This window comes from Dryobates pubescens, chromosome 13 (genome assembly GCF_014839835.1).
Source record: "Dryobates pubescens isolate bDryPub1 chromosome 13, bDryPub1.pri, whole genome shotgun sequence".
NCBI lineage: Eukaryota > Metazoa > Chordata > Aves > Piciformes > Picidae > Dryobates > Dryobates pubescens.
Genome location: NC_071624.1, coordinates 30,449,325 through 30,473,587, shown reverse-complemented (window position 1 = coordinate 30,473,587; position 24,263 = coordinate 30,449,325). Strand labels below are relative to the sequence as shown.

Sequence of the window (24,263 nt, the reverse complement as noted above, 5' to 3'; positions counted from 1 at the left end):
CAGAGCTGTGGGGAATGGTGGTCGTGTGCGTGTCTTGGTAATCGCCACAGCAGAGATGAAGCGACCCGGTCGGTAGCGACAACACTCAGAACTCTCCGGAGGGGGCTCCCCCCTCATCTAGGAGTTTGGCTCGCCGGTGGGAGCCACAGGGAGGGAATGCTGGTGGCCGGAGGGTGCGGAGGCTCCTGTCCGGGGGTGTGCGAGGCCAGGAGCTCCTCTCCCCGCGTCGTGCTCACCTCGGGAGCGGCCCCGGCTCGGGCTGACCCCGGCAGCCCGGCCTCGCTGCCGCTTTGTTGGCAGTCACCCAGATCCTGCCCGCACTGTAGCAAGGCTAGGGGCTGTCTGTCACGACTGGGGGAGAACGGGGACCAATGTCCACCCTTCCCTGGCTCTTGGGGAGCTCTGCACCCGGAGCCCGGCCCCAGGCCGGCGGGACACGGGCTGCCGGTACAGCAGGGCCGGGGAAGCAGCCCGAGGCTGCTGACCCCTCTCGAAGCATGAGACCCGCTCGGGCCCGGCCCTTGCCCATCTCCCGTGACCCCCTCTTCCGATAGCTCCGGTTCCTGCGGTGTGGTCCCAGTGCCCCGCAGCACCGCCCGGTCCCGCGAGCCAAGCTCCCTTCTAGCGCGGCCTGTGCTCGCGCGACCCTGCTGCCCCCGCCTCAGCCAGGGCCCAGCCCGGCTCCCGCGCGGGCAGTGGGGAGCGCCGGGACCATGGGGGCTGGGAGTGGGCTGTAGGCCTGTGGGTGTCCCACCACACCGAGCTCCCCGCGAAGCAGCCAGCGGCTCCGCTCACCGCCAGGCCCGGTGCAGCGCCGAGGCAGGGCGGGCAGGCCCGGGAAGGCCGCAGCGGGGCCCAGCGAGCGAGGGCCGGGCTGCCGGTGCCCCCGACCGGTGCCCCCTGGTGCGGGCCGTCGGGCGGGCGCAGAGCCGGGGCCGGGCCGAGCGGGCCGGGCCAGGGGGAGTGGGCCAGAGCCGGTCTGTGGGGACGTGATTGACAGCGGCAACGTCAGCAACAGGAGGGGAAGGGAAAAGGGAGGGGGGGAGACAAAGAGGGAGGGAGTCGAAAGGCCCCAAACTGGATCTTTATGGAACATTTTCCGCCAAGATCAAGGGAAAGTGAATCCGCGCAGCGGGGGATGCCCCGCACGCCGCTGCCATCAGGGGCCGCGGAGTCGCGCCCGGCCTGAGCGCCCTGCGCAGCCACCGCGCTGCCCCGCGGGTGCCCTTCATGCCCCCAGGCGAAGCCCGGATCCCCTCGCTATTCCTTCTGCCCCCCGGCCGGCCGTGTGAGTTACCGGGGTGCGGAGGGAAGGAAGGGTGGAAGGGAAGGGAGCGGCGGGTGCATGGGTGCGGGCTCCCGGCATCTTCCCAAGGCCCCGGCTTGTGCCAGGGCGACCGCCACCAGCCTTTCCCTGCCGTTTCCCCCGCCTGAGCCCCTGCTCGTCCCCGGGAGCACCGGGATCTCCTCCCGCAGGCGGGAGCCTGGCCCTCGGGGATCATCGCCGCCGCTTCCCACCTGTGCGGCCCCGGATCACCCGGCACTGCGCTGCACGTTGGCTGCTGGGAACATCCACGCCTCGGCCGGGCTGGGGCTGCCCTGTCTCATTCACCCGAGCGGGTCAGGGAGGCCGGCGATGCGCTCGGTGCACCGGTTGCTCCCTGCCCGGGGAGGCCGCGGGGCGTGCGGTGCAGCTGGGAACGGGCATCTGTGTGTGCCCGCTCGCACAGAGCCGGGCTGCCTGGCCATCTCCATGGCCAGAGCTCTTCCTGGATCTCTCTTGTGTCTGCAGCCGAGAGGATCACCTCGATCTCCCCAGGGCAGGGAGGGCACAGGTCAGGGGAAGCCAGGACCGGGGGAGAAGAATACTCCGTCGGGGTTGCAAGGAGCCGGGTGCCGCCAGCGTTTCCCCGTGGGGAGCGGCGCCTTCTGTCCCCTGGAACAGGACCTTGCAACCTCCTCGGGGCTGCTGCCTGTCCGCCTGTCAGTATGTCCGTCGAGCGGGGCGGGCGGCCGCGTCCCTCCGCGCCGTAAAAGTCGGGGTTGATGCGCGGCAGCCCCGGCGGAGCTGTCAGGCCTTATCTTTCTTGGTTTTTCCCAGTCTCCGTCCAAGTTTAAGAGGGGTCCTTTTATCTCGGAGCCCAGCACTCTGCCTGTTTACACCACCCGGCTCCGCCGCTGCGCTTTGCCGCGGCCCCGAGAGCCGTCGCGGAACTCCCGGAGCCCTGAAGGGACGAGGCAGAGCGACTGTCTGGGCCGGGCTGCCCACCCCGACGGGTACCGGCACCGCACGGCGGCAAAAAGCGGGTGGAAGGGAAAGGAGAAAGGATCAGGGTCGGAGAGCTGCGGCCACATCTGAGATGAGCTGCTCGGGACTCAGACGGGAGTGCAGCCACGCGTGGGCGGCTCCCCCGGGGGGGGACCGGAGGGCCCGGCCCGGTTCTCCCGGGCACAGCCGCCTTCCCCTGGGGCCAAGCGTGTCACGTCCCAGTCTCCGACTGCCGCTGCCTGAGGAAGGACCACGGTCCGGGAGGGCCTGACCCGCGAAGGTGGCCGTGCTCGGGGCTTGGAGGGTGTCAAAAGCTGGGCTGCGAGCTAACGGTGCTCCTCTCTCCCCCCCAAGGAAATGCTCCAGGAGAAAAGCCTGTCTGAAACCGAGGAAGGGTTTCCAACAGCCCCCGCGCCCGGCCATGCGGACTCCTCTGCCGGTTCCCCCGTCCTCGGCGTAGCCGGGGGGAGCAACACGCCGCTCAGTAGCCCGCAGCTCCCCGACCCCGAGCAGGTACGGACCGTCCGGTCTCGCGTTCTGCCCGCCGTTCTCCCCACCAGCCAGACCGGAGTACGGCTGAAAGGGCCGAGGACAGGCCTCCTTCCACTGTGCATCTCCCGCGGCCGCGACCCGAGGAAATCGCATTTTTCTTTACTTTGACTTTCTGGGTTTGTTTTTCCCCCGTGCAAAGCAGGCTGTCCCGTGCCCGCAATTGGGGGTGGCAGGTCGGTAACCTCACCGGGCCCCATCAGGTACCAGAGCCGCAGCTGCTCCCCCCACAGCATGATCCAACCCAGTGATGGGTTTCCTTGGGTTAGTTTTTTTGGTGTTTGGGTGTTTTTTTTTTTTCCTTAGCTAAATAAAACTCCAGGTCAGCTTCTTAGCACATCTCAGCTTCTTTGCCCAACATCCCGTGGAAAGGAACAGGTCTGCACAAAAAACCATGGCCCTGGGTGTGCACATTGCTCAGTGGACCCAGGTATTCCCACGGATGCTCTTGGCCCCGGTTTTTGGGAGCTGTAGGGAGACAGCCCAGGGCCCAGCAGGGCACGGAGAACCCTAAGGAGAAGGGGGTGGAGGCGTGGGGGGGATTTAAGAACATTAAAAAAAATATGTGGGGGAGAAAAAAAAATCAGAAAGAAAAATCCCCTTGGCCACAGCGTCCGGCCTGGATGTGAAAGTCTGCAATTAAAAGCGGCCTCGGTGTGTTTCTCTTGTTTTTGGCAAAGAGGGGTGGAATTTTTGGGACTCCATCCTCCTCTCCATCGAGGTCGGTGTGGCTTTGCCCGGCGCCTCGGCTGCGGGGCTGCTCCTGGGTGTGCAGCTGCCGACCCCCATCTGCCCTTCCCAGCCCTTCTCCGAGGTTTTCGTCAGGCATTTCTTGCTCTACTCACAGTCCTTTATTTTTCTTAATTTGTTTTTCTTTCCCAGACAATAGAAAATATCAAAGTCTATCTCCATGAGAAGGAGCTATGGAAGAAATTTCATGAAGCTGGCACCGAAATGATAATAACCAAAGCAGGCAGGTTAGTGAAAATTCCCCATGAACATGTCTTGCTGTGAAATGTTCCTGTTGCAGTCAGTGGCACTGCAAAAAAATGTGATTGTAGATTTTAGTAAAACAATGTTTTTTATACTGTAAACTTTACATGTGCTGGTGGGTTGCAATGAGATTGTGGATGTAAGACAGAGCTGTGGAGTCATTTGCTACGTTTAGTCCTGGTTTTCTGGGGTGATCTTCGTTTTAGTTTGTTTTAATTGTTAAGATGATAGAATGATTGTGGCTCTGCTTTTATTTTAGTTTTCCCAAAGCAAACCTCACTCCCCTTTTCCACATAGTGAGCTAAGTCCTTTTGCTGGGATGATTTGCACCAAAGTTTTCGGAAGGGGAAAGGTTCAGGGCTGTGCTTTTAACCTCAAAAATGAAACAGAGGCAGGTACCACACTTATTATGCTGGTTGTGGAAAAAAGTTCTAGTTTCCCTTGGAAACAAGCACTGATTTTTACCAAATCAGAACCCTTCATTGTGCACAGCCAGGCCCAGGCAGGAGGGATCCAGGCTTCACTTACCTGGAGAATCCATCCCTGTGCCTGTCCAGGGCTCCCTTCCCAGTCAGGCTGCTCAGGTGAGAGTCAGCAGAATTAATATCAGAAAATTAAACATCAGAATTAAACCTCAGACCATCTTCAGCCTGGTTCCCAGCAAAACCAGCCAGCTCCCACTGTGGGCACCAAAATATCCAGCCTTGGTTTCTGTGGCAGCAGGCTCTCATTGCTGCTGCTGGAGAGGAAAACTTCCCAGGCTTGGATATGAAAATCCATTCAATTCCAATATAGCTGTGGGGTTCTGCCGTGCCCTGCAACTGCTGATTTTACACCCTGCTAGAGTGCTGTGGAGGAAAACAGACAAATAATGGAGAGAAAGCAGCAGAATTTCCCACAATCACTGTCTAGTGTGGTTTTGTTGGGGTGGGGTTTTTTGTTTGTTTGTCTTGTTCTGTTTTTTACTCTGTGATTTCTGATCTTTCATGCCTGCAGCTGAGGGGCTCAGGTGGGTTGTTTTTTCTCCCCAGTTTGGTGCTGACATTGTGGGACCCAGACGCTAGTGCCTGGGTTTAGATTTGGGCAGGTTTTCCTTTTCCCATCCTGGCAGAGCTGCTCTGTGTAGCAGTGGAATAATGTGTGGAAGCTTTCCTCTAATGACCAAAGTATTCCCATTAGTCTGCTTGAAGAGAGGGTGTATGCCCCGGGAATCTTCCTTTTGTTTGCTGTTTGGCCTATTTATCAAGTGATTGTGCAGGTAATTCAGTCGTTATCACACCACGTTTTGGTGTGTAAAATCTTGGGGCATGCTCTGCAGCATCTGCTGATGTGAAGAGCTGGATTCGTTTTGATAGGTCTGCTACCTAAGTCAGCTAAGACGAGGGGATCAAGACCTCAGATATTTCACCCTTAATTTATGGTATCTGAGAGTGTCTGTGCGGGACGTGTAATATCTTTACCAAATTCTAGACCCTAAGCATCCCAAATGTGCCTCTTATCTCTCTGTAAGTCTTAACGTAGATTGTTTAAACAAATCCATATGTATGGGGCTCAGTCCCACATTCTTTGTCCTGTGGAGCTGGCAGTGCACACGTAGTCACCTTTCAGGAGCATGTGGAGGGGACAGAGAGGATGGAGGGATTGCCCCTAAGACGTTTAAAACTTTGTTTTTAAAGTTAATTTGCCACTTGTAAAATCGGTGCAGGCTAAAAGCAGGTTTGTTTCTTTTATAAATCCTTTTTAATTGAAACAAACAAACAAAACGATATGCTGATGAACAGCAGGAAACACGAGAGCCTCTTCAGGGCTTTTCCCTGCATCCAGCTGCGAACGGTGTGAAAATAAAGGGCAATATTTTTATCGGGGTAACAGAGTCCAAAGCGGAGCCAGGACCCGGCCCCAGCCGCCCCCAAAGCAAAATAAAATAGACAAAATAATTCATATGAGGACGAGAGAAAAATCCAGCAGCTCGGTTTAAGTCTCTGTGCTGGCACCGAGTGCCAGGCTGAGCCCCTCGGGTCCGTGCTGAGAGCAGGAATCAATCGCCATGCAAAGGACGAAATGAAAATGAGTGCTGCACGCAGATTTTGTTTTAGCCAAGCTATTTAAATCAAGAGCAGCAATAATCAACCTCTTCTTGACCCAATGAAAAAAGAAAGAAAAAAGAGAGAGAGAGATGGTTAATGGTGATTTCTATGCACTTTGCATTTAACGTTAGGGAGGGGAAAGGAGAGGGAAAGCGGCTAATTGCAGGCACCAATTAGGGACTCTAATCCCACCTCCCAGCAGGCACAGGGATGCCCCTGAACGCCGTTCCTTGAAATCGCTGTAAGTGTCGCTCTGTCTGACCTCAAAGACAAAAGAAATTGAAGCCCGATTTTGAATTTTCAACCAACAACAACCAAAAAGAAGAGAAAAAAAAAATAATAATAATAAAAAAAAGGGGCGACTTTAACGACAAGTTCACTCACTGGAGAGGAAATGTAAAGCCCAGCGGAAGCGTTAATTCCATGGCAATGGTGTAAAATAGCCTTTTTGTATAAACAAGGCAAATATTGATAACCGGGATGGGGGGTGGGAAAGGGGAGTCATTTATTTCATTCTTTGTAGAGCTCCACGGAACGAGCCAACTATAAATTACCGAGAATTTAGGGCCGAGAATTACTTGGGGGGATTATTACTCCCTCTTAGGACTGATCTGTAGGAGACATTAGGAGAGCACAGCAAGCTCAGCGTTGGAATAAAAATCGTGTTGTTGCCAAGAAAACTTGATTTATAAAGTGGAAACATCTTTAAAATGCGCTCGCTATCTTTTTAATGTTCGGCTGCTTCGTTGTGGGAGGGAGGGGGAAAAAATAAATTAAAAGGAAAAAAAGAGAGAGAGAGAGAGAGATGATTTTATATTAAAAGGATCATCACAAGATAAAAAGTTTATGTTAGCAAAGTTCCCTGAACTTTGCATAAAAATACCGCTCGGCTCCTTCAGACGGAGGATCCAGCCCCTCGCAGAGCCCAAAGGATGGGGCGATGGGCTCCATAAATCACCTTCCCCTTCTTCCTCGGATTTGAGGTTTGCTCTAATTATGAAATTCTGCTCCAGAGGATTTTCTGTGGGTGGGTTTTAAAGGCTGACTTAGATGTCGTGCAAAACTCTTCCCCGGCTTTGCCCGTTGCCTGGAGCTGTATGTATCCAAACCCGGGGTGGGGGGGGGGGATGAGGAGAAACTGCCCACGCGTGGCTTTCAAGCGCTGCCCATCGCCAGTAGTATTTACAGAGCAGGTTTTTTGGGGAGGCAGCGTGGGCTCTGCCGGGTTTTTTGGTGATGAAATTCCGTTGTTTGTGTGGCTGAGAGCCCGGCTCTCTGCTCCGAGCAGCCCCTCACCGTGGAGTCCTGCGGCGGCGGCTGCAGCCGTTTCCTCGGTCCCCCTCTCCCTGGTCCTCAGTTCCCAGACCCGTTCCCGTTCCCAGTGTGGCCGGGTTCGTCTAGCTGGCAAATGAACCCAGTACCCACCTCGAGCTTGTGCTAGGGCTAGAACCGTTCTCACAAATCTACCTTTGTATTAAACAAAACAAAACCAAACCAATCAAAACCAAACCAACAAAAGCAAACAACCGTTAAACCAGAACCAAAACCACCCCCAAAACAACTCAATCAACCAAAAAAACCCCTTGAAACAAAAATAATCAGCCAAAAAACCCCCTCAAAAAAAACCCAACCCAAAACCAAACCCCAAACCAATAAGCCCCAATATTTTCCTTGTTAATAAAATTAATAAAATCAATGCAGATGGTAATGAAGGAGACAGGATGCGTTAGAGGATAGAGATGCCGATGTCCTGCTGAATTCCTTCCTTCTAACAGCCCTGGATGTGCCTGTCGGGCTGTCATGCTGCAAAGCACACACCTTTCCTGCTGGATTTTGGGCATTCCCTAGTGAGGAAGTTGTTGAAGGGGTGGGTAAAGCAAAAAACCAAACGAGAGACTTCACTGTAAAACAACCCAAACCAAACCATTATGAATCTTGTTTTCTAATGCCCTCCTCTCACTCTTAAGTCTTTTATTTCACAGAACAATTGTGATGTTTTTATGTTGGGTTTTTTTTTAAAACATTGTGGCAAACTCCACTTTGTCTCTCCCAATTCTTTGTTGAAATCTCGTTTTCCAGACCTTTTTTCCTGCAGGAAGTTAAGCTTTGTATAGTTTTCCTGGCTCAGGCTTTCTTTCTGTTAGTTTTTATTTATCTCTGGTTGTTTCCCACCCCCTAGCTCCCTGCTTTTTTTTTCCCCCCAAGGTGCCAGGCTCTGTGGCATTGCAGTTTCTCTGTGGCATTGTAGTCTCTCTCCAGATATTGCCAGGGATAAACAATTTGATGCAGCTTATGGCTAATCAGTGAAAAATGGGAGTTCACAGCATATCTACTCCCGTTTTTTGTGAGCAATTACTGAAGACAAAATAATGTGTCACTCCTTGATGGCATCACAGCCATCCCAGAGTTGTGAACAGGAGGCTCAAACCCCTCAAACTTGAGTCTTGGCTGGAGTTCAGGGTGTGCACAGGTACAAAGGTAGCTGCAGTCTTTGTGGTAGCAGATTTGAAGAAGCAGATGTAGGGAGATTGTTGCGCAGGAAAAAAAGTATAAATCAATAAAGGAGCTTGCATGTGTGGAAAAGATGCAAACCCCCTTTAGATCTTCAAGTTTCATTTCAGAAGTGGCTTATTTCAGGTTTAAAAAAAAAAGAATCTGTTCCTAATCAACTTCAGTAAACCAAAATAAAACTAGTTTTTAGGACATCAAGGTCTGAAGAAGTATAAATGCTTTGGCTAAGCTGGTGCAGCTTTCCTATGTGAATAATCCCTTAAAAGTTAAAATTTCCATGGCTCTGTAGGGCATGTGGATGCCCAGTTCTCATTACAATTAAAAGGAAATATTTGTCCAGAATCTTTGGAGGCAGTTACAAGAATCTCTGCTAAAGGTTTTTTGATCCAAAGGCAAACCTTAATAGCTGAGATCAGCGATGGAATGCGAGCTGTTGATTTAAAACTCGGGAATAAAGTAGATGTTTAAGGAATGTTTGATCTGCTTAGTCCTAAATTGGGGGTCCTGGAATTACCCTCTTCAGGCAAAGTGCTGCTTTTAGAGAAAGGAGCAGGAGCAAACTAATGGCTCTTGGCTATGCTGCTGAAGATGTCGACAGCTTTGGCAAAGAAAACAGAGCTTGTACATGCTGAGTAGGGCAGGGATGGGATTGTAGTGTTTAATACACTTCTCTCTTCAAACATCAACCCTCCTTTTAGTTTGAAGGCATGGGATGCTCATGGTTAAGGGTGTTCCCAAAGCTTTGCCCACTGTCCTTAGGCTGGAGCTGTGGCAGCGCTGGCCAGGGTTGCAGGGAAGGGTTTGGTCAAACCCAAACCAGCTGGGGAAGATTCCAACCATTGCTAGGGCTCTGCATCTGCATTAAAGGCTTCTAGGCACAGGGGCTGTGGGTCATCTGCGGCTCTGCAGCAATGAGCCAGCACATGGCCTGACGTGAGCACCAAAGCTTCTCCAAAAGCCCCCCACAAAGCTGTTGGTAGAAGCTGGGCTAGCGAGGGAGCTGAAATGCTGCAGAGCTGAGTCCTTGGTCATGCTCTTGCACTGCTTCTCTTGGAGGTATCTGTGTGCTGTGTTGCTGGTGCTGCTGGAGACTGCCAGCACCCATCTCTGTCATTCTCTGGCACATTGGGACAGTCTCTGCTCAACTTCTGCAGCATCTCATGGCAAGGAGCCTGCCATGTTTCAAGTTACCGTAGGGCAAGGAGAGGAAATGTTTCTAGACCATGAAAGCAGCCATCCAGCTAACCCAAGTTCTCAAGTATGTGAGAAACAATGTTTTATTTAAAAATGAGATGTGCTAGCCAGAAGAAAAAAATACAACCTCACCATTCCAAAATATAAAAATCCCTTAACTGTCTGACCTTCTCATCACTAGGTCATGGTCCTGCCACCAGATAAATCTCTCCTATCTATCCATAGACTGAGAGTTCAATGTTGCTTGTGTTAGTGACAGTGAATTTGGGGCTGAAAAATGAACTACTGATGAGAACTCCTGTTGAACCTGTATTGTTTGTTATTCTGAGGCAAGGATCTGGCATGGGCTAATCCAGCACTTCAAAGTTAACTGCTCTTACTTTGTATACAGAGCGTCATAGCGGAGTGGCGTGGGTGATAAGAGAAATAAGGGACTGAGGGTTAGGATACACTGGGAAAATGGGACCCTGTTGAAAAACTCTTTGATCTCTTTAAAGTATTTTTCTGAAAGCAAGAATCTATCAAAAAGGAAATGCCATTTAAAAGGCTAAAAGAAACAGCTGACATCCCAAAATTTGTTTTAATCTGCCCTAGAGAATATTATTTTTAAAGATGCGTTAAGCCAGTGGAAGAAATACTTGTCAAGGGAAGGGAAATTAGGAAAGGAGAGAAAGAAAAAGGCAGAAAGGTCATCAGAATGGAAACGTGGTTCTCTGAGCACCATTCCTTTCCCTCCTAACAATGAAGACAAGGAGAAGCATCCTTGAGGAGCCATGGCCAATTCTCAAAAAGAATTTGGGGTCACATTAGTCATTATCAGGGTTGTCATCTGCCTCAGTGCTTTGAGACCAGCACTGGAGGTGTTTCAGCATGCCCAGCAGCTTCTGAGCTGGTCTTGCAGGCACAATAGGGCTTGTTAGCCAAGATGTTGAGTGATTCCTTGGTTTTCTGGTCCTTTCACAACCTGATATGCCATAAGCGTCACCTTTCCAGGCAGCACTGTATGGGAGCTTCTGAAGATCCAGTCATTGCTTTACTTGGCCACCTCAGACTCAAGGATTGTAGAACTTTAGTCTGTCTTCAGAAATCTTTCTCAAAACTGCTTTTGAAAATTAGACTTCAGCTGCTGAAGGGCTAGGGGATAGTTATACCCCCTGAAAGGACAGAAGGATGCACTCAGTAGCACCTGAAGTACTACCCATATCACAGGGACATGCAGTGAGCACCTGTCTGAACATTCCCATGGCTTCAGAGGGCACTGAGAGCCTTTGGTAAGGACATGACTTGAGTTGCTCCAGCAGGACTCAGGTGTCTTGTTCCCATGCAGTTTTCCCTATGGAAATACCAGCTGATCCCCCGTGGCTTCCCTGCTCACCATGTGCTGGTCTGAGGAACCCCTTCTGAGCCAGTATGGCAGTAGTAACTTCAGAAATGATGTTTACATCTAAGTGAGGGAGGTCAGAGCAATCCCTGTGAACAGGAGGATAGTGGGGCTTGGGGGCTTTGCAGAGGCCATCTTGTCACCCAGCAGTACCATGGCATGAGCCAGTGTCCCTGGGACACACAGGTCCTGGTGTGCAGTGCGGCATGGGGCGCTTGGTGCTTGGATGAGTGCTTTGAGCTCCTTGATGAGCACTAGTGCTCTTGACTTCTTTGTGTCCTCTCTGCCTTGCTGTCCCCTGCCTAAAACCCAAGTCTTTCTTGGACCTGGGAACCTTGCAGTTGCCCAGCTCTCCAGGATCAACCAGGCCTGCTCACATGGGGATTAAAACACGAGATGCCCACGAAATGGCCAAGCCTGGAGAGCCTGGGAGGCTGGGAACCGCTGCCTCGAATGAAAGCAAAGCTTTCCCCTTATCACTCCCTTCCGAAGCCAACCAACCAATTACACATTAATTAAACTTTGTTTGAACATAATAGAAGCTTTGGCTCCATGTCAGTAACTGCTCCATGGTCAAGGGGATTGGATAGTAATAGAATAAATAAATAAACAAGAGATGCTTATTCTAACAGTTCATTTTAAAACAATTTGTGAATATCATGTAGAGATAAAATGTGCCTAGCATAAACTTAGCTAAGCAAGGGCTGCTTCATTATCAGAACAAATAATTCACTCACACATCATCTTTGAAGCTTGGGAGGGCTGTGGATTTGTGCTGCTTGTTTATTTTCCTGGCTTTTTACTGTTTTTGCTACATTTCATCTGCACAGAGCTACACGGTTTAGCCGGGGCTATGGCAGTGTGGAGCCAAGCCCTGGCGACACTGGTCCTGATCCCGCTGCCCACAGTCCACAGAGCTAGGCTCAGCTGCTCTGCCCTTCCCAGGGTATCACCCTGAACCTCAGCACCCAGTGACCGTGTGCCAAACTGCAGTGTTTCAGTGCTGGATCAGATGTTCTGCTCACACAGGACTGAGGCACCAAAGCCTTTCTCCTGTGGTCATCCTCTTTTGAGTGTAGCTTTCTCATGTGAATGTAAAAAATGATTTCAATCTTCCCCTCTGAAGGGCAGTGAGAGCTGCTTCCATCACACTGCAGCACTGTGCCCCTGCCAGTCTGGGGAGGGTGGTAGAAACATGCCACTAACCCCAACAGAGCGCTTTGAGGGGTGCAGGAGACAGGCAGGACGATGCTGAGGATTTTGGATAGTCCTGTCTTTTCTTCACTGGCTTGAGCTGGAGGGAGGGAGAAGTGAGTTTTGAACATGTCTGAAATGGGAGTATTACTGACTTGGTGTTTTGCAGGGGAGGTTGTGGTGGCTGATGCTTGGCTGTGTCCCCCCTGTGCATTGCCGGCTGTCACACAGACGTGTTGTGGGTTTGAGGATGGTTCTTGGGTGGGCAGGGGGGCTGTGGGATTGCTGGTGGCTCTGTGGCCCTGCTGTCTGCCCTCTGTTGCTGCCCGGGGTGAGCTGGTGAGTTAGACACACACCTTGTGTGGCTTTCAAAAAAGAACAGCATAAAGGGGAAGAAATTCACCAGGTTCTGGACTGCTCCACCTTAGGGTACTTATACAGACAGGACATTTGCTACAGCCTTGGGACACCATGTCCAACCAGGCTTTGGGGCCAAAGAAAAGATGATGAGGCCAGGGACTGCTGTTCTTAATCTCCTGGTCACTGGTGGCTTAAATGTCACCTCATAGTTGGCTTATCCTGCACTGTGCATGTGCCCAGCACCCAGCCTCAACAACCTTCCCTGTTTGCACAGCCGCAGCAGGGCTGCAGCCACCCTTGGCACAGGAGGTGTTGCCTAAACCTAAATGCCTCCTGCTTCAACACACTCCACAGGAATCCCCAGATTCCCAGTTTCTGTAACTGGTTTCTGCACAGTGAAGCTCTCACTGGGTTTGGAGTTGTGCATGGCGGTGGGGTGGGTATGATGTGAAGCTCTCACTGGGTTTGGAGTTGTGCATGGCGGTGGGGTGGGTATGATGTGAAGCTCTCACTGGGTTTGGAGTTGTGCATGGCGGTGGGGTGGGTATGATGTGAAGCTCTCACTGGGTTTGGAGTTGTGCATGGTGGTGGGGTGGGTACGATGTGGACCTCCACAGGTCTTTCTCCAGACCTCCCACTAAAGCCAGGCTGAGATTTCCCAGAGCTTGGCAAGAGGTTGGCAAGTTTCTATTGCAGCAGTGGCTTATTCTTCTGCTGCTGCTGGTCCCCGAGCAATAGATGATGAAGCAAGCTATTGTCAGGGAAAGCTGGATGGAGAGAGGCATCCTCTACGGAGACGCCCATCCGCCCCAGAGCTCCTGCCTGCAGAGATTTGGCAGAGGGGCCACTTATGCAAAGCTACTACTGAGCGTAGAGCCCATGGCTGTGAGTAGTTCCATTGACCTGTAGTAAATTTGGGGAAGAAGGCAGGTTTTTGGCCCCTTCCCAGGGCTGACAGGGAGCTGTATAGACCCACTGTAGGCACAGCTTCGCTCTGCTCCCGGGCAGGGCTGGAGCAGCCGGTGCCCCCGTCGCGGCTTTCTGCATCCTTCTTTCACGCAGGACGTTTAGTAAGGGCCAGGACATGATGCGAGGTGCTCTCTCCTTGCCTTTTTATTTTTTTTTTTTAATTGAAAACTGGATGACTGCATTTTCTTGGAGCCAGCTCTTTGGATTTGTCATGTCTTCCCACCAGCAACTCACAACCCGCGTTTGCATCGTCTCGCAAAGAGATATTTACTAAATGTGCCTCTGCCAAAGGGGGTTGAGAAATATGTTTTCATTAAGAAAATTAAGCTGACAAGTCCCTGGACAGCACATTAGTTGCATTTTTATGTTGGTTTCTTTTCTTCTTTTTCTTTTTTTTCTTTTTTTTTTAAGGCTAAAATGCAGCAGCTAATAATAATGATGAAATGTCCATGCACAGCCAAATTACTAAAACCTAACCCATGTTTTCCTGGAAAAGAATGCGGGGAGTTGGCAAACGTGGCTGTAGCTGGGTCTGTCAGCTGCTGAGTACAATGCTACCACTGCAAGATAGCGAGTGGTTTGCAAGTTAAGCAACACCTTCAATCAGATGTGAGTTCCCCCATTTGTTATCCTGAAGGAATTCCAGCTGTATATATTATAGTAGTACTTTGGCTCTTTGTATTTATTTTAGAGGGCTATACTAAAGAACATTATAAACTCAGGCATGTCCATGGCCGTATGAGCTCCATATGCTGAAGCTTAATTTTAAATGCCATTAAAAAAGCACTTAACATTTACAGTATATCAGCCCAGCTACTTTAGCAGCTTGGATGTTCTGCAGTAAATGAAATGATCGAGAGGGACAAAAATAAATTCAGAAGCTCAACATCATTAAACCCCCTCCCCCCCTCCCCGATACAGGACATTGCTCAGGGACTGTCATATCATATCATATCATATCCATCTCCTTTCTGGGTTTTAATTAATGCCTCCTCTCTTTGTTTCATTTTTCAGTGTCATTTTAAAGTCTGATTTTTCTAAAGAATATTAATGACAACAACAACAACAGCAAGAAAGAATCTTGGCATTCAGGTTGAATTCCTGGTGCAAATTTTCTCTCTCTCTCTCTCTCTCTCTCTCTCTCTGTGAATTGGGCTGTGTATTCACAAATTGAAATGTCCTACTGTATTTATCCAGGTGCTTACCTGTAGGAGGACAAGGTTAAGAGGCGTGTGGAGTTTATGAATGAAAATCAAACAGGGACATTGGTAAACCGCTGCTTTTGAGCCCCGGCTAATTACATGGTAAACATCTGGAATTTATGCAGGGCGGTTAAAAGAGTCGATTGAAATGATCTCAAACAGGGCCCATTTTGTTGCCTTCTCCCCAAGCAGTGACAAAATGGTGCTGCAGACCTGGGCCAGCTCGGCTGAGAGCCTGAGCAGCGCGCAGGGAGAGGAGGGAGGGAAGCGGCCTCGGTGTCTGACGGAGAAACAGCATCAGGACTTGGGTCTCTCTTGATCGGGGCAATTACGGCGACTCCAGGACGTAGCAATTCTCATCCTCCGTCTCCTTACGCTGGTGGAAAGGAGCCTTTTCTGCTCTGGCTAGTTGCTTGAGGGCTGTGGGGAGCCAGTTTGCTCAATAGACTGGAGGAGGAGGAGGTTGGGAAGATGGAGCCAAGAAAATCCATTTTCTCAGGATGTAAAGTGCCCGATCCTCCAAACCTTGGCTCCTGATGCCGTCACAAGGGCCTGAGAATTCCATGGCAGTGCCCACACCCATCAGGGCCATCTCCTTTGGATCTCAAGACAAGACTGAGCTGGTACACACTGGTTTCACAGCCATGGCTTTATAAAAACTTATTCTTTACTATTGCAAAGATCCTTCAGATATGTAAGACATGCAGAAGCATGCTTTAGTGATACACTGCTTTATGGGATGCTCTCCATTTGGTGCCTGTTGCTCTGTGTCTGCTAAAGTCAAGGGTAAATCAATGGGCTGGGCAAATTGTCAATGGGAAGCTCTGTGCTGCTCCTGGATCTGGTAAGGTTTAGCTGGGATGCTGTGAATTTGGCAAATTCAGGAAGACCAGAGGCGTGGTGGCTGTCTACACCAGCACAGAGTTTAACCCCTAGTCTCCCCCAAGGCTTTACCAGTTCTCAGCTTTCAGTTTGTGGAAGGGAATGGAAGACCTGCTGTGCTGTTAGGAGATGATGTGGTTGAACGTGGGGTTGTGGGCACTGGGAACACGTGAGTGAGGAATGTTGGACGTGCTTGGTTTCTTCTGTAGTGCAGTCAGATCTCTTGACCTTTCATGCTTGTTCATGGCAACAAGAAATCTGCATTTTTGAGGCTGGCATAAGCCACATGGAGCCTCCTGGGGTAGTGAGGGCTCCCTGTCCAAGCCTGCTGTGTTGAGGGTTGTGTTGACCTCCTCCGTATCTCTCTCTCCACACACCTTCTCCTGGCACTTGCCCATAACCCCCCTCTATATCACCTCACCCATATCTGTGCCCTGTTTTGCACTAGCCTGTGCTCTGGGAAGGGTGAGTTTACTTCAGGTGACACACAAGCAGCAATGTTTTGTAGCTCGTTTGTCCAAGCGTGAATCCATCACATGGTGGATCTGCCTTTTGGGGCATTGCTCCAAGTTTCCATCAGTCCCAGTGCTGCTCACTAACAAGTTAACCCTTTATTTTTCCTAAGGAGGATGTTTCCTAGTTACAAGGTTAAAGTGACTGGAATGAACCCCAAGACCAAGTACATCTTGCTGATTGACATCGTCCCCGCTGATGACCACCGCTACAAATTCTGTGACAATAAATGGTAAGAGAACATTTCAGTTTGCCTTCTTTTCCATAAGAAAATTGCACTTGGATCAACCATTTGCTTGTGCAAACTCAGAAACTAACATAAATACCTTCCCACGGGAAGGATGCCAACATCCCAGAGCTCTCCTTCGTGGAGAAGCAGCGATAGATACGAGAGCCAACGGCTGGAAGTTAAAACCAGACAAGCATAAAGTAAAATATTCTCAACAGGCTGGGCAATTAACTGCTGGAACAAAGTGCTAATGGAGGGGGTGGATTGTTCATTTCCAAGGCATTCAGGGTTGGATGGCTTTTCAGAGGGGAAGCTTTAGGCCAAGCACAGGTTGCCCGGCCATGGGCAGGTGTAAGAGGGTGAAGCCACAGCCTGCATTATAGCAGGGGCTGGGCTGGATGATCTAATGGTCTATTTTGGTTTCAAAAACTAGGTATCTATGTGAGTTGAGAAAAGTTTTAAATTCCTTTCTTCTGTAGTAATATTTTGCTTGTAGGCAATCAACTCGGAAGCCAGATGTGGGGTGGTTCACTCCAAGCCCTGGTTCAGCCACGCTGATCAGGCAGATGTAGGCAGCAGCAGTTCCCCCTTGCAGCTCAGTGCCAGATCCGGTTTAGAGTTGGGGCTTTTTTTTGCTTTTCCTTTTGTTTCATTCTTCCTTTGGAGCTCCTTTCTCTTCTATTTGCCTCCCCATCCCTATGCCTTTGATAGTAAAGCTTCTTACCCAGGAGCCAGCTATGAGGTTTTTTTTCCCCAAACCCTTCCACCGACTGCTGCCCGGCGAAAAGAGGAGCGATGGAAAATTTCATAGTCAATGGGAACGAGCCTGGTGACATCCCATAAAGCAGTAATAATTTACTTGCACATTAGGGCTGCTCTACTTAAAAAAAAAATAATCCCTTTTCCGTTCACTTTTGTCCTGAAGTGCCACTGGGGAAGAGGAGCAAGCAGGCTGAGGGCCTCCATGGCACGGCAGCCACTTTGTGCTTTAACCATTACACCCTAGATGATGGATAGTTGTTAACTCTGTTTAATTTAGCTTTTGCCAGCCCTAGAGCTGTTTTCCCTTTTCATTTTATTGCTGCTGGAAAGTCTCTGTTGGTTTGGGGAATATTGCTTTTAGTGGTGTTTTATAAGAGGAGAACAATGACACAGTAATGGTGGGGGGGTGCCATTAAGGGATGTCTCATAGTTGGGTGTTGTGTCCCTGAGAGCTGGTGGTGGTGTGAGGGGCAAGGGGAGCTGGCAGAAGGGTACAAAGGGCAGCACTGTGTGCCAGCACGCAGCTCTGGAGCAAGGGGCTGCCCCTTCCCACTGGAACTGCTGCTCCACTGAGGGCTGTTGGAAGCCTGCATGGCTGCAGAGGGTGAACCCACACCAATACCCACTCCTGCTCCTGAGTAGCTTCTCCTGGGGAAGTGTGTGAGACCATCTGCCCTTGTAGAATGGCCTTTAAAGACTTCATCCTCTCCAGAAATGCAGATTATATTTTCTCTGTGGCTGATGCCAACACAATTGCATGTAGAGACACTGCCCCAAGCAGGTACCACATGGGAGTAGAGATAGGGTTCTTCTGCCAGCCTGTGATGCCGAAACAGGGAGCCCTAAACCCACCATGAACAGCAGCAGCGTCTCTGTGCCCAAGTACATCCACCCAGGGCTGGTGGGAGGGTTGCTGGGTAGCATTCAAGGACAAAATGCTCTCCTAGGTCTGGGCTGGTGACTGCTGCCAAGGTGATGCAATCTGTAACCGCTGTGTTTGCAGGATGGTGGCTGGGAAGGCAGAGCCGGCCATGCCGGGACGGCTCTACGTGCACCCTGACTCACCAGCCACAGGAGCCCACTGGATGAGGCAGCTGGTCTCCTTTCAGAAGCTAAAGCTCACCAACAACCACCTGGATCCCTTTGGACATGTAAGAGAGACGTTCTTCAACGGGTGGTTTTTTTGCTCAGAGGTGGGACTGCAATGCCGAATTTGTGTCCGGCCTGGGGGATGCTGGTTGGGATGTGGCAGCTAACTGAAAATGAGAAGTAACATTGAAATCATAGAATTCATAGAATCATTAAGGTTGGGAAAGACCTCTAAGATCATCAACTCCAACCACCAACCCAACACCACTGTGCCCACTAAACCATGTCCCATAGTGCCATGTCTACATGTTTTTTGAACACCTCCAGGGAGCTTCCAGCCCCTACAGCTGGGTGGGGAGTGTTTAATGCTGGCTGAGGGGGGCCACCACAGCTGCCTGCATCCTTCCTTGTATTGGAAATGCAGCCTCTGGCTTACTTGTCCACGTCCTGCAGGATGCCACCAACCTTTTATTCTGTGCCCAGGAACTTTCCAGGCAGTGCTGTGGGATTTTCAGCCTGGTTGTTGCTGTATGTGGTACACACAGCTCGCAGAGACAGGGTCCATAAACTCATCATTTTCTGAGCTAGTTTTGGCAGGGAAAGAAAATGAAATATTTTATTTGGAAAACCTTCATTCATGTGCATTGGGAAGGCAGGAGTGGGGAGTACACAGTTATCTACCACAGGGCACTGAGTAATTCAGAACAAGGACTCTTCCACCCTGCCAGGCAAGAGAGGGCTGAGGTAATATGGCCCTGTCTGGTTTACACTGTCCCGGCTGAAAGTCACACAAAAACAAACAAACCTCAGTGGCTGGAGGAAGGGAAGACAAAGTTTAAAACCCTTTTAGGTTTAGTGCCATCAGCTCCTCCTAGTGATACAGGTAAGAGAATCTACTTTGTGTTATCAGATCTGTTTTTAACCTGCAGCAGTTTTTAAGTAGCAGCAATGTGGGGGTAAGGGGGGGCTGTGAGAAGGTCCTGAAGAAGGGTGCAGAGAGAGAAAGTGTGTATCTGTCTTGCTCACATTGATCATGCATTAAGCCTCTGAAGAGCAGGTTTGCACCTGGAGTCAATTGTCCTGGTGCCACCTAAAGCCTTACAGAAAGCAGGGTTCTGAGGCAGCCCAATCCAATGGAGCTTTACAGGGTGGTTTCCAGAGGCAGGGTCACCCTGTGAGCTTAAACCACTGTGAAAAATGCAGCAGTTTTGCTGTGCTCACAATTTCCTGCACGTTTCAAACTTTATAAAAGCAAATGGTACCAGGGCAGAGCTGGGCTCTGGCAGTGTGACATGGTGATAACCCAGCTCTGTGCAAAGCCATCAACACTGCCGGGAACTGACCCTCGTCCCCAACCTACTGACCCCAGTGAAACACATGTGTGAGCTTCAAAGGCTAATCAGGCCCATTGAATGCTGATTATTATTAATCACAGGTGAGCTTGCTCTTGCACTCTTATTTAAGGGAGGGGGGTGGGAGCACCACGGAAGTGAAATGAAAACAACCAGGTCAGGGGTTGGAGAGTAGCAATTCCACGGAGCCCCTAAACGTCGCCGTTGCGCTGTTGGCAGCCGCAGGTACCTGCTCTCTTTGCACGTGGCCTTTCCTTCACTCCCTTGTTTCTCCTTTTTGAATAACTGTGCAGCTTAATGTCTGGCTGTTTAGGTTGTAAAATGTAAACCATAAAACATACAGGATGTTCGCCGGGGCTGTAAACCAAACAGGATGTGCAGTGTTGGTTTTGCGACTCCCAGCGTTTGCTTTGCCTGACTTTGTCATTTTTGTAAGGGTGGTTTTAGCACTTTCAACAGGGAGTGGGGGTTTTCCTCCTCCTTCTAATAAACTGCCTGTTTGTCCTCCCACAAAGCTTCCCCAGTGATACAGAGGGGACTCTGGTTTGTGTTTTGGAGTGATACCTGCAGCGTGATGCAGTGGCCACTGATAAGCCCTGCTTGGTAGTCCCCATACCAAGTGGGTGTGAGGGGACTCTGCCTCACACTGCTAGGGAAATCCCTGGAATAGCTTGGTTTAAGTGCCCAGGTTGCTGTGTGAGTCAGGCACTGACATTCTGCCTGGCTAAGTGGGATCTAGTCTCTTTTCAAAGAGTGCCTTAAGCTTCCAAATCAATTACCTGCTTTAGAGAAGTGGTTCTCCGGTTTTTGCTGTGCATGCAGAGGAGAGCTGGGCTCTGGCCCAGGCAAGTGTGACTCTCCCCTCAGTTCGTGCTGTGAATTGTTCTACTGTTACACGGGTGGCTGACGTCCCTGGGACAGGTAGTGCCTGGGAGGTGTCTGCCCAGCATGGCCCAGTGCTCCCAGCCCTGCTCACATTAGGAACAATCAGAGCCTTGCATTTCTAGGAATCTGTTCCCAGCAGTTGCACACAGGCTCCGCAGGCTCCCGAGGAAAAGCAAGCCGGGAAAGCCGCAGCGTTTGTTTGTCTTCTCGTGCTCCAGCAAATCCTGCCTGCTATTTCCTTTTGTCTTTGATTTTCTCCAAACCTCAAAACCACGTGGAGTGACAATTTTTGTAGGCTGATGCCACTGCTTTTTTTTCATGTGTGGGCAGCTGCCCAGCCAGACCCATGCTGGCTCTCCCTCTCTGGCATCTTTGGCCACTGTAAATGTCACAGCACTGGGTTCCCTGCCTGGCTTGCACCATCCCAGGCTCCAGCTCCTTCCAGCACCCCGAAATCCCACAAAGCCTGGCTTTATCTGCCACCCTTTCCTGCCCAGAGCAATTCCCTCGAGCCTCTGCCATGCTGGTATAGAACCTGTTAGCTGCTTGGGGACAGGAGGAGTGAGGAGATGCTCACCCCAAAATATCTTTGTGCTAAATATTCCTTTGCTGGGTTAACCTTTTATTTGGCAGACACTTATTTGGGGGGGGGGAGGGGGAGGGGTGAAGCAAAGGAGCTCTTCCATCTTCCATGCCTGTTCACTTATTAACAGCAAGCATGGGAGCTGATCCTGTGGTCAGGCTGGAATGTGGATGGTGTTATGGGGGTCTCACAAGAAGGATGAGGTGGATGGGTTTCTGGTTGCAGGTGCAGCTGGAGCATGATGTCCTGCTGAGCTCTGTCATTGTCTGCAGTGGCTCTGTGTGACATGGTGAGGACCCAGATTTGAAGGATGAACACAATGCAGGGTGCAGCTCCTCTGAGCTTGACTCCTGGGATCTCACCTGAGGGGGAAAACCAAAACAAACCCAGGCAGAAATTCTGCATTATTTCAATGAATTCATTGATAAATGAATCCCTGCCCTGACTGTGATGCACTGTGATGCTCAGCACCAGGGACAAGCAGCCCCATGGAGCTCATGTGTAGGTACATTTGAGGCTTAAAATAAATGAGTTAAACAGCTTAATGAATAAGCCATGGGGCTGAAGCCCTTGCTGCAACCCAGGGACTTAGATCTGAGGATTATTTACGGTGCTGGAGAGTGAAGATGTCTCTCCATCAGCCCTAGGAAGCCTCAATTCCTGACACCCAGCCCATAAATGCAGCCACCAACCACGCCTCTCCAGTCCCCAAAACCTCACTCCTCCTTCTCCCACTGCTCAGTTATCTGCTGTGGAAAATGGTTCACTCCAGTCAGAGGCATGGGAGGCATTTTTCAATGCAGATATGTAAACCCATGCAGATTTAAAAGGAGGAACAAAGTGCAGAGCCCTGTAGTCTGCCTGCAAACCCCTCTGGTTGAACAGGTTTTGTGGCAGGTAAGCCCATGCCCAGCTCACACACCACGGGCTGAAATTGTGGCCTGTATATTTCCCTCTTGGGGGAATTTTTTTTGACCATGAAAGGCTTCATTCACACCAGGCTTAACAACTGAGCAATGCTCATGTTGGGAATGGATTAAGAAATCAGCAGCCGCCGTAAGGTTTAGCTACAGCGAGGTCTGTCTGATCCCAAAGAAAGCTCTGTAAGCCACCTATGCTTTGAGCACAACCTGAATTTATGTGTTTTCAAATCTTTACATGCAGAGATAATCAGCCTGATAGAGCCCTGATTTATGTGGGGCTGGTGAGTGGCAGGGTGATTGTGGCAGAGCTGATGCTTGGCTCTGCGATGCCACGCAAGTAACAGGCAGTTGCACGTAGTTCTGGTCTGTCTGAGGAGGCAAAACCCTGCTCTTTGGTGCTAGCAAGGGCACTTCCCTTGTCCATTCCTTACATATTCTGCTTGGGAAGCACCTAACTGTGTTTGCCAGGTGAAAAACGGGAAAGATTCCTTCATCATGAACCAGGCTATGTCACAGCAAGTGCGAACAGATGGGTTGGCTGAGAGCAGTCAGAGATGCAACACAAAAATAACCTCTGCTGGAAAGATAACACAAAACTGGTATTGCCTTCAGAGGGTTAGCTCAGGGTGTATGGGGAAATATTGAGCAGGTCCTGACCAGTATCTCCCTGATGATAAATGCTCATGAATGGAATTCCACTTTCTTCAGAGGTTTGAAGTATGTAAACAGTGGATTCGAGGGTGCCTGTGAGATGGTCCTTATGGCAGCTTCTGGCCCCAGCAGGTGAAGGATGCTCAGGGTGGGTGTGAAGCCACCAGAGGGACACTGGGGGATGGTTTGCTGAAGGGATTTGGCTTGGACCCGTGCTGAGATTGTTCTGCACAACTCTTTCCAGTTAACCAGGCTTTTTGGTTGTTTTGCTGTTTGGGTTTTCTTTCATCTCCTGTCTCAAGGCATTACTGAAGCTGCTGTTTGAAGCAAAAATCATCCCTTTTCTTTCCCACTTGCAGTGGTGAGTGGTACAGCATGAGTGCCTGGGGCACAGCAATGGCACACAAACTCTCAGCCCTGGCTCTCTGAGAGACCCTGAAAGGGCTGCCCTGAGCTTGAACTATTGGCAGAGCCAGGAAGGATCCCTGCTCCCATGGGAATGTGTGCAATGGGGAGTGTGCTGTGCTTGACAGCAGCAACCTCCTTACCCAGACAGCCCTCCTGCTAATCCTACATAATAATGTCCACACTTAATAATGTGTATAAAGGTATTCAGTGCACCTTGCAGGGTGGTGAGTATGGGCACCAAGGGCTAGAAACTGCCCAGCAAGGATTAAGCAGTGTCCTTCAATACAAGAGCTGCTGCAAGGGAGAAAAGGCTGTTAGGGCAGATTTTAGTTTAGCTTTCCACTCTGTACATAGATAGGGAGGACCTCCACAGAAAGGGTTCTCAAGCATTGGAACAGGTTGCCCAGGGAAGTGGTGGAGTCACCATCCCTGGAGGTATTTAGAAGACATGGATGTGGTGCTGAGGAATGTGGTATAGTGGTAGTAGAGCTGGGATTGTGAGCTCCAGGGGAGCAATTGGACTTGAAGATGTCAAAGGTCTCTTCCAACCTCAACAGCTCTATGATTCTATGACATGAGGTCACCTTTCAGCATCAGTGAGAAGACTGGCCATGAAGTATTAGGTATGGCATTGGGGATGCTGGTAGTGCAGGATTCCAGCTTTGCTTGGCTCTCTTCCTGAAGACTTTTCAAACAGGGTTTTCAGTACCCAGAGGAGTTAACAATGAGCTGAACAGGAACTCTGGGGGAAGCTCATCTCACCAGATGGAAGCAAACCTGCCTCACTTTAGGTCCCCTCTCCCCTCAGTTTTAGGCAGGCTGTGAATCAGAATAACCGTGGTTGGAAAAGACCTCTAAGATCATCAAGCCCAACCATTATCTAACTTTACCAGGGCCACTACTACACCATATCCTTGAGCACCATACCTAGATGGCTTTTAAATACACCCAGGGATGACAATTCCACCCCTTCCCTGGGAACACACGGAGCCACGTGAGGCCAGCGCTCGTAGGCGTAGGGTCACGCTGGAACACCCCAGAGGAGCAAACACATCCATCCCACCAGGAGGGCTTTCAGCTCTTGTGCTTCTTAATGACTCCACTGAAATGAAACTTCTGCCAGAACACTCCCTCAGCCTTTCTCTTGGGCTTCTGCAGGCAGGCCAGCTTGGAAAGGGAGAGAGCATCCCACCAGTGTTTCTGGCAGGCGTCAGCTGGGACCAGGGCAGTTGGAAGTCATTTAATTGTTGGGCCTTTTTTTAAGTAGACTATGTGGC

General features: G+C 50.4%; 1 protein-coding gene across 1 annotated transcript in view; it reads left to right on the top strand.

Annotated features, from left to right (window-relative positions):
- The first annotated feature begins 2,623 nt into the window (after window positions 1-2,623).
- Window positions 2,624-24,263, top strand: part of TBX4 (T-box transcription factor 4) — a 35,393-nt gene continuing 13,753 nt past the window's right edge. The window contains exons 1-4 of the mRNA XM_009902791.2: window positions 2,624-2,782; window positions 3,701-3,795; window positions 16,217-16,336; window positions 18,099-18,246. Coding sequence (XP_009901093.1) covers window positions 2,627-2,782; window positions 3,701-3,795; window positions 16,217-16,336; window positions 18,099-18,246 — 519 coding nt within the window. The 5' untranslated portion in view covers window positions 2,624-2,626. The remainder of the gene's footprint in view (window positions 2,783-3,700; window positions 3,796-16,216; window positions 16,337-18,098; window positions 18,247-24,263) is intronic.